Source organism: Carex rostrata, chromosome 30 (genome assembly GCF_964058835.1).
Source record: "Carex rostrata chromosome 30, lpCarRost1.2, whole genome shotgun sequence".
Taxonomy (NCBI): Eukaryota; Viridiplantae; Streptophyta; class Magnoliopsida; order Poales; family Cyperaceae; genus Carex; species Carex rostrata.
In genome coordinates this window covers 2,509,766-2,519,322 of record NC_135947.1, presented here as the reverse complement: position 1 = coordinate 2,519,322, position 9,557 = coordinate 2,509,766, and the positions used below count along the sequence as shown (strand labels likewise).

The following is a 9,557-nucleotide window of genomic DNA, read 5'->3' as shown; positions in this document are numbered from 1 at the left end:
GATCGACTGTTTGAATTTTAAAAATAAAAATATGTTCATTTTACAAATAGGTCCTTATGTCCATAGAAGCCTTTGCCATATATATATATACGTGAATTTTTATTTTAAAATTGATCCTTATATATAAATCCGCATGAAAATCCGCATATGCGTCTGCATACCGCATATGCGGTATGCAGTGGCCTTCCGCATGCATGAACAAAACCGCATTTTAAAACACTGTTCAGAACATTCTAATTTCTAAAGATCCAGAAATTAGCGGCGAGATCGGAGAGTGAATAAAAGAACTGCGGATTTGACCTCGCATTTCCAATCCAAGGTCCGAATCCCTTCCAATTTCCACCAAAGCAAACAAAACCACACCTCTCTCTCTTTCTCCGCCCCTCCCCTCTCTCTCGCCGACCTCTCTCCCCCACTCGTTGACTCGCCACTCACTCGATTCAAAATCCATCTTATATAAACAGCTTTAGATACATAAAACCTAGCGCCATCGCTAAGATAGATGTAGATGGTGAGGTGAAAGATGTCGTTTTTTCTCGGTGCGAGCTGCCTCCCGGCTCCAATTCTCACGGCCGATTCTGTGCTCGCCGTAATCGATGCTGTCATTTCCATCGCCGCCTTCGTTCAGGTCTCGATCTAATTTACTTTTGATTGAATCTCATGTCCCTCTGCAATTACCGCCCCGCTCTGGAAGCATTGTTGTAGGGCACCACGGCGTAGAAATTTAGATTGTAATTTTTTTATGGTACTGCATTGCATTGTGAATTTGTGATTACGATTTCGGGTTTGTTGAATTTTGTCTTGTGCCAATTTACTGTTCTATGAGATATTGAGACGCTCCTTTCAATTTTTGATCTATCCAAGCAATGCATGTTGCTGATTGTGTGTTATCCATAAGGTGATGAAGTCACGTGGAAACCCTATAAAACCTGAGAAGATACGCATCGAAATATATAATATATATATATATATTTTTTGCGAGTAAGCCTAATGCTTTTGATTTTTATTATCATAAATTCCTCAACATTGTTTGCAGTTATTGAGAATTCACTTGCGGAATCGGCAGCTAGGATGGACACGTCAGAAGGTATGTCACTAATCCCATTTGCAGAGAGTTTGCAGCTTAAGCAATTATAAAATAAGGGTTAATACAATTGCAGCGAGAAATTTATGTGAGATGAACTTAAAAGATAAAATTTAGCACTGTTTCCAGTTTATGTTTAATCTAGCTTATAGTCAGTGTATTCTAAAACAGTGAGCATTCTCCACAACATTTACGAATACTATTTTGTTTTTGCAGATGTTTCATCTCATGATCGGTTCATGCAACATAGGTGAGCCATTTTAAACTTAAATAACTGCCATCAATTTGACCAATATAATTAGCCTGACATTTAATGTAAGTTTGGAAATCGTTACAATGTAAAATCCTGGACTGAAACTAGTGACCAAAGATTATCCAAAACCCTAGCTTTCTAGTTACCTTGTTATCCAATTCATGGCAATACAATGTTCCTATCCCGATAGGGACTTATTAAACTGAACTAAGATATAAAAAGTACAATAATAGGAGTGAACCGTAGTTTGGGTCCTTTCAGATGTGGCCGTTACAATTATAAATTTATGAAATTCCAATATTAAAAGGTTTACTTTAAGCCTTTTAATGTTGTGCTTTGCATGTACTATAATTTTATACACAATTTTGTTTGTCTCCTATTTTTTAGGATTTCTGGCATTTCTTGCTTCTACGCTGGTTGCTACATGCGAAGGATGGCAGTGCTGGCCCCACTCATGCGGGTTCATTCTCATGGGTATTTAGTTTGTCCCTTTTTCTTTTTCATTATCTAAATCACAGTAATTTTGTCATTGGTTTTTCATATGCATTTCATAATGACAAAATTTGTATAATTTATATATTCTGCAGCCTGTCCTCAGATTTTGTTTTTGGCGGCATTTCTCCTCCTCCTTTCATTTTGGTAAGTTATTATGTCTAGTAATGGTCTTTAATTATTATAAATTGACTTCATGTAAAGTCTGCCATGTCAGCAGTAAAAAATAAATGACAGCACAGTCTGACGTACAATATGGGAAAGTGGAAAAAAAAATTAATGATGAAAACTGTATTTTGATTGATTTGGTCTGAACTTGGAATTTACATCTACTAGTATCACAACAAAACATACTAAATATATTTTGGCAACTATACACTTATTCAAGTATTCTGGACCGGGACAATCAAACATAATGCATTGCATTGGAAGATAAAAACTATGCAAATTTAGCAAGCTCGCTTCGTGTGTAGCCCTGCAAAACATTAAAAATATCATGTACATTCCTTTTAAAATGAAAAATGTCATGTATGAACTCAAATGGCATAGACAATTTTATTTTTCACATTTTCATTTTTAAATAAAATCTTTAGAGTCTTGGATGATACCCTGCATTTAGAGAGGACGTGTGTAGGGCTGCTCATATATTTTGAGATTTTGTAGGGGCACAATTATGATATTTACTTGTACATTGCAGGGTTGATTTGTGTCATCAGCCAAACGATGAAGAGGAAGAAGATGAGGAATATGGTAGCTACCATGAAGCATTACTGGACAAGTCGAAAAACAAACCTGGTCTACGGCATGCGGATGCGCACCATTCCCATAGAAAGTGTTGTTGCTCATTCCAAGGTGCTCGTCTTGGAAGCCGCCAGAAATTTGTTATCTTGGTAATTACAGACCATTATCATATTTTGTTTATATGTATATTTTTCGTTTTTTACATTATTTTCCCACAATCTTTAAATCTAACTAGCTATAACTTGGTATTACAACACATTATTTTTTAATATATTTTGCAGTTGTTACATAATCTACTCACATTTTGCTAAATCAAACTGAAGTTTTTTTGGCCTTCGTAAGAGGTTTTTCACCTTTTCTTATAATTGATACAAAATCTCTTGTTTTTTTTTGTTTCTTTGCAGGTGATTGTTTTGACTTTTGTTTTCATGTTCGCATTTGCTGTATTGATATGGTTTGGAAGAGGGGAAAATCCTATTGATTCATCGCTTTTAACTAGGGTAGGTTAATGAATTACCTATTCTGAACAACGTAAACAACCAGAAAAACCCACATAGGCTGTAAAAAATAAATAATATAAAAACCAAACAAAGCGCATCAACAGAGGAAAGGCTTAACACTTGGCACTGACACTATTGAGTTCCTTAGTGAAACCATAACATAAACTGGAATAACAATAATATATGCTGTGATTTCACAGGTATACTTGGATATATTTTCTGTGGCTAATCTTCTGCTAGGCGGTGCACTGGCTTGCTATGGTGAGTATGTTAAAACATGCATGATATTACCATATGAACATCTGTTCTAACATGACAAGATTAATAATATACAGTCAAACAAGATGGTTGGATAAAAACCTGATTGGGATTGATTTGAAAGTTTAGAATAATGAAAAACAAAAAGGTAAGATAAGATGCTAGGAAAATGTTTATATGCACTACCTTAAAACAATGTATCTTTTATTTAAATATTCTCAGTGTAGAGTTAATGTCATGTCATTTACCATTGTCTTTAAGATATGTACCCTTATATTTATGCTATTTTATTTTCTTTGCTCTGTTTGTGTTTAGGGCTGATTCTATTTTTAAAAATGAGAAATGTGCGCTCTGAAATTGTCTCGAGTGAGAAATGGAAGGTAGCTATTACAATGCCATCTTCTTTGTTAGTTCACTTAATACCCTTTTTGTATACATGGTTGTTTTGAGCTTCTTCTTTTCACGTGTGTTTTGCTCTGTAGGTGGGAAGCCTAGCTGGCGTGTCATTAATCTGTTTCACCTCGTCTGCTATTCTAGCACTTGCCACCAATGTTCCGGTAATTCATCAATTTTTGTTATGTATTGTGCGTGAGGCTATGGTACTTCGCAAAGCGCACGTTTATCCGTACTATGGATCCATATCTTCATTTTCAAAGTTCAAGCAGTCGATCCGAACTGTTCAACATGATCTTTAGGGAAATGTACTTGGATATCAAATTTAGATTTTTTTTTTACTATTTTTTAAAATAAGTAAAAAAAAAACTTAATTTAAAAATTCTGGACCATCCAAATGTAGTGATTTTCAATCATTGGTTTTGTGCTCCAATCATGCTCCAGATCCTTTTCTCCGTTTTCAAAGTCCAAAACAGTCGGTCCGAACCGCTCAACATGATCTTCATATTAAATTGTGCTTGGAGACCAAATTTATATTTTTTGAAACTTTTTACTTTTTTTTCTAGGTAGGTACTATATCACTGTTTTTGGAAGATTCTGGACCATCCAAAACAGAGATTTTGTTCCTATCCAAAAAAATAGTAAAAAGTTCCAAAAAATATAAAATTTGGTCTCCAAGCACAATTTAATATGAAGATCATGTTGAGCGTTTTGGATCGACAGTTCGGACTTTGGAAACAGAGAAAATGATGTGTGGCACAAAATCAATGGTGGATTTTAACGCTACTACTAAAAAAATAGTAAAAAGCTTTTACAAAAAAGTAAATTCTGGTCCCCAACTACATATTCATATGGAGATCATGTTGATTGGTTCAGATCGACTGTTGAACTTTGAAAACAGAGATATGAATCTATAGTATGGGCCAATCCATAGCCTCACTCATGTATATATTGTAAGGATATGTTTTAATCTTGGCACCAGACCCAGACAGTATAGTGCTCTTCACAGTATCACTACTTAGGTTTTAGAATTTAGAAAGGAGTTTGAAATCTCAAGGCTAAACCAAAAGAAATATAAAACTACCCAAATTTTATGTTTAGGAACAGGTTTGTACTGTAAAACGGTGGTCAAATTGTAACAACCTTTTGCATTTCTCTGCAGGTTCTTTCCTATAGGTATTCATCAGATTCAAATATCGTTTTTGGCTCCATCTTCATGTTTTTGTATTTCTTTATAGGTAATGAATCTTCTTTCTTTCTACAGAATTATTTAGAGTGCTAAATCTTTACCTTCTATTCGTATTTTTGAATCTTCATGGGCAGATTAATAGCATAATATATGATACCTTTTTGTATTGAACCTTGAAAAATAATTTTCACTTGCTCAGTTCTATTTTTATATTTTTGATTGAATCTGAGTAGGATCGTCAGTACCGTGCGCTTTTGTGTTATGGGTAATGAGAGAGATGCCTCAGAGACAGTCGGCTGAGAGACCTGTGCAGCATAGTGTAGTTGCATATGTTCGCGAAAGTAGAGGCACAGGTACTGGTACCAGTACTGGTACTAATATTGAGACGACAACTAGCTTAAATCCCCAGTGGAGGGCTGCTGTCACTTCCTCTCAGAGTAAGGTAACCCAATTTTTAATTTGTTTTCAGCACCAAAGAATCATCTGTACCAAATCAGTTTTTGCCTGGACTGGTACATTATCAGTTTGCAACACAGCTGGTTTGTAAATTCATACATAGACCCCCAATCGATCTTTTGTGTTAATGCAAATTTTTGTACATAATTAAAAAAAAAACACAGCAATTTCTTGATAATGCTTATAGTGATTCTTATCAATAATAACTTGCAAGATTAAGATATATATTTTTCTTTATTTTTGTGTTGGTTTAGGCTCTCAAGTCAAGTCCAATCTAACCGATTTGTGACCTAAATATCACACTTATTTCCTTCCTTCGGGCGTCACTATCTATATGAAAAGAGAATTGGGCATCAGTTCAGTAGTCAGGTTTGCATAGGCCCTGTGAGATGGAAACTGGGACATTTTTCTGGAGCCCAGCGATATTTATCTGTGAAGGGGGGAAGTTGATTGAGTGTGAATTTCTAATTATAGAGATAATTATGCATGGGAAGTTAATAATTATAACTGTGCATTGTTTTGTTTATGTAAATAGCTTATTGTCGCATCAATTGTTCGCGATAATTCTCTTGCCTCTTCTCGCTTCTTAGTTTTCTTAGTTTGCTTGTTTAATTTTATAAAGTTTACATTACAGGCAACTTTGCTTGTAGTTGTGCTGAAAAGTTCTGATTTAGCCTTCTAAGAAAAGAGTTGTTAAGCTCTTTTGAAAGCTCGAAGGTGATCAGGCTGATAGAATAAGTTCAGATCCTGATGTTACTCTATATTTCTGGTTAGATCGACTGTGTTAGTGTTGATATTTGGCTCTACCCTATGCGCTCTAAAATCTGAAAAAAAAATTAGTAAGTCTTTAAAATTTGTCTTTATCATATTCCAATTTTGGTGCCTTGATCCTGATGTTACTTTCCTTTTTGGTGCCTTTATCATGTTCCAATTTTTTTATTTTCTAATAACACAAATTTTAAAATTTATATGTCAAAATAAAATTATTAGATAGGATTTATATTATTTTCACTGCATGCTATTAACAATTACCACATTTTAATTTTGAATTTATGTGAATCAATGTCTTTACATATGTAATACATATTTCTTTTCCTTATTTGTAGGTACTCGTATTTAAAACGCTTTGTAGGAACTTTTTTATGAATTATTTATTTCTTAAAAGCATCATGAATATCTAAAGTTATTGTGTTATTGCTTCGAGTTTTAATATATTGAAGTTCGTTGAATCATTTTAATATCAAATTATCCTGTAATATATTTTTATTTTGTATTCTTTGTATCAAGTTATATCAAATTTTATTCATTTCACATTTATAAACTGCTTTATAAAATTAAAAAAAAAAAACTAATGATGTATTGTGCTTCGTATTTCTACATTATTAATTAAGATCTATATCGATTGTCGTTATTGTGAAGGTAGCATATGAGTTGTTAGGTACAAATTATATAGTTAAAACCATACGATCTAAGACTAAACCTCTTTTTCTGTGAGCAATATTTTGTTTACATTATTTGAATTTTCAGCAACGCCAACGCTCTCTAGCGCAGCGCAGTAGGTTTGGCACCAGGGGTGGCAAAAAAGCTCAAAGCTGGTGCCTCGATTGTGACTCGCTTGCTAATGGCTCGTTCGTTACTGAACTGAGTTGTTAACGAGTCAGCTCGTCATTAGTTCGGTTCAGAATTAACGAGTTGAAGTTGGGGCCTAATTTGCTCGTCACCTCGGCTATGCATCAATTTGTAAATTTGTATGAATTTGTGTGCATTTTATACTGTCTAGCTCAGTAGCTCGATTCAAAAGTTTGTAGAATTCATTTTTTTTTTTCTTAAAACAAGATCCAACCAGACCCAGCAAGCTAGCTCGTCAGCTCGCGAGCTAACTTGAGCTAGCTTGTCATGATTTCAAGATGAGGTTTTAACTTGGATGTCCTAAGTTCAGCTCGCTCGGCTGTAGCTTTGTTCAGAATTAATAAGCTGAGTTAGGACCTAACTTGAATCGAACCAGCTCATTGCCACTCCTAATTTCTGAGAACAAAGGATTCCAATCTGGTTGGAAGTGTCAACGATACACTTTTATTCGTTTATCTAACTTGTATTGTATTTGATAAAGCAATTATAGGTAAGATTTTTTCTTTTCACTAGCTTTATCGAGATTGATTCGAGAAAAACTCGTAAATAGATCGCTCGATACATGCTCGAGTTAAAAACAAGCTAATTCGTTCAAGCTCGGTCCTTCATATGATGAGTTTGAGTTTGAATCAGCTCGGTTCGTTCTGACTCGGTCCATTAATGAGCTGATTTAGAATATTGATTATGTTTTGATTTAATCTAAACAGTGATATGTTTAGAGTTAGAGACTGCATTGTCTCAGCTCAGATATGATTTGATGATGTTGAAATTGGTGAAGCATGTTGTAATTGATCAAAGTTTTTCTCGAGCCCACCTCGTGAATAAATTGCGATATTTTGGACAGTCACAATTTATTCATTTAATTTCCCGATATTTTGCTAAAGATACACTGTAAATTACATCAATTAGAAAATAAATAACTATTCTAATAAACACTAAAACAAAGAAAAATGAGCATTGAATTGCAAGTCAATTAACCCTAAATTGACTTTAACCTTATTCAATTTCTTATAAGAAAATTTAACGCTAAATTGCGTATTGATAAACACACAGGCAATTATCCAAAATACCAATTATATTAGCAAATTAGCCAATTAGACACCATACAACGAACAGAAATAATCGACATCGATCAACTCTTACCCAATGCTATTTTCTCATAAAGAAACAAGGAATTCCAAAACATTACCCACGTCATCGATCCGCACCCTCAACTCAATCCGATCACACCGTTGATTTCTAATCAAAGAGTGCGATTCACACAGTCCACGGATCGACTCCCCATTTCCCCCATCCACTACGACTTCGCATCCCTAAAGTAATCCAATTTTATATTACTTATTTGGACCGTCCGATCAGAATACGGGCCAATTCGATCAGTATTAGAGCAGATCGAACGGTTTTGATCAAAACTTAATAATTGAGTTACATTAGAGTCTTTAATTCCCTCCACTATTAATTCTCCCCTTCCAATCGAATTGAATCCAAATTATCCCTTTACCCTCTTCCATTTCTTTATCGCTCTCTTCGATTCAAAATCAGCGACAATGTCGGGTCGAGGCAAGGGAGGCAAGGGACTAGGTAAGGGAGGTGCCAAGCGCCACAGGAAAGTGCTCCGAGACAACATCCAGGGAATCACCAAGCCCGCCATCCGACGCTTGGCGAGGCGTGGCGGCGTCAAGCGTATCAGTGGCTTGATCTACGAGGAGACCCGTGGCGTGCTCAAGATCTTCCTCGAGAATGTGATCAGAGATGCGGTGACCTACACTGAGCACGCCAGGAGAAAGACCGTCACCGCCATGGACGTGGTGTACGCGCTCAAGCGCCAGGGGAGGACCTTGTACGGATTCGGCGGTTAGGGTGGTTTAATAGGCGTTTAGTATGTGCGTTTTTGGGTTGATTAATTTCTCTAGGTTGCGTTTGTTCAGGCATTGTTAAATGTTAATTAATGTAAACATGATTTTGTGATTAGAGAAGAATTGCAAGATAAGATCTTTAATGCTTCCTTTTCGTTTTGTTATATCTAATTCTTTTTGATGAAATCAACAACAATTCGGTTCAAAAGAGTGCCAACTTTAATACTTCCAAATTATTTACTAACAGCTAGCAGACGTAACATTTAAATTTGAAATCTGAACCGTAATTCGAACTAATTCGGATTTATTTGAGACTTGCTCTTGACCTTGTCATGGAAGAATAAACAGCGAATTTTTAAATTAGATATCTAAATTTTCAGTTAAATTAAAGTCGGATCAATTTTTGTTCAGTGCCTATTTGAAATACACGGAGCTGTTATTATTATTATTTGACATTTCGTGCAGAAAAGCTTCGAATTATCCGGATTTTCCACATATAGACTCAGAGTTTGAGATATCTCAGGGATGCAAATTCTTTGGGCTGGACATGTTCCGTTTCTTTCTTTGAGTGCCCAAAGTATAACTGCTTACAAAACTTATCTTTTATTTTAGAACAAATTGCAAACCTTATTTTTAAGAGGGTTTAAATATTTTTATTTTTTGTGTTTTTGTTATGTTTCTATTTTTTATATTTTATAATACTAAA

At 34.9% G+C, this 9,557-nt stretch overlaps 2 protein-coding genes across 3 annotated transcripts; both read left to right on the top strand.

Moving 5' to 3' along the window:
• Window positions 1-309: 309 nt before the first annotated feature.
• CAND3 (tobamovirus multiplication protein) lies at window positions 310-5,930 on the top strand. 2 transcript variants are annotated; one of them, XM_078295410.1, is made up of 13 exons: window positions 310-628; window positions 1,037-1,087; window positions 1,301-1,334; window positions 1,725-1,811; window positions 1,925-1,976; window positions 2,527-2,719; window positions 2,975-3,070; window positions 3,271-3,331; window positions 3,644-3,708; window positions 3,811-3,885; window positions 4,884-4,959; window positions 5,144-5,347; window positions 5,621-5,930. In XM_078295410.1, the coding sequence occupies exons 1-13, from the start codon at window positions 524-526 to the stop codon at window positions 5,653-5,655; spliced, it is 1,134 nt and encodes a 377-aa protein (XP_078151536.1). In that variant the 5' UTR covers window positions 310-523; the 3' UTR covers window positions 5,656-5,930. The 2 variants fall into 2 exon arrangements, with proteins under 2 accessions (XP_078151536.1, XP_078151537.1); XM_078295411.1 differs by having other exon boundaries at window positions 5,144-5,352.
• Window positions 5,931-8,496: 2,566 nt separating this feature from the next.
• LOC144546830 (histone H4) lies at window positions 8,497-9,005 on the top strand. Its single transcript, XM_078295395.1, has one exon. It carries the CDS (start codon window positions 8,543-8,545, stop codon window positions 8,852-8,854), a length of 312 nt encoding a protein of 103 aa, XP_078151521.1. The 5' UTR covers window positions 8,497-8,542; the 3' UTR covers window positions 8,855-9,005.
• The last annotated feature ends 552 nt before the right edge of the window (window positions 9,006-9,557 follow it).

Coding starts and splice junctions, on each gene's coding strand:
- CAND3 (XM_078295410.1), top strand. CDS start 524: ATGTCGTTTTTTCTCGGTGCGAGCTGCCTCCCGGCTCCAATTCTCACG. Junction 3,332..3,643: donor CGGTGCACTGGCTTGCTATG/GTGAGTATGTTA, acceptor GTTTGTGTTTAG/GGCTGATTCTATTTTTAAAA. Junction 4,960..5,143: donor GTTTTTGTATTTCTTTATAG/GTAATGAATCTT, acceptor GAATCTGAGTAG/GATCGTCAGTACCGTGCGCT.
- LOC144546830 (XM_078295395.1), top strand. CDS start 8,543: ATGTCGGGTCGAGGCAAGGGAGGCAAGGGACTAGGTAAGGGAGGTGCC.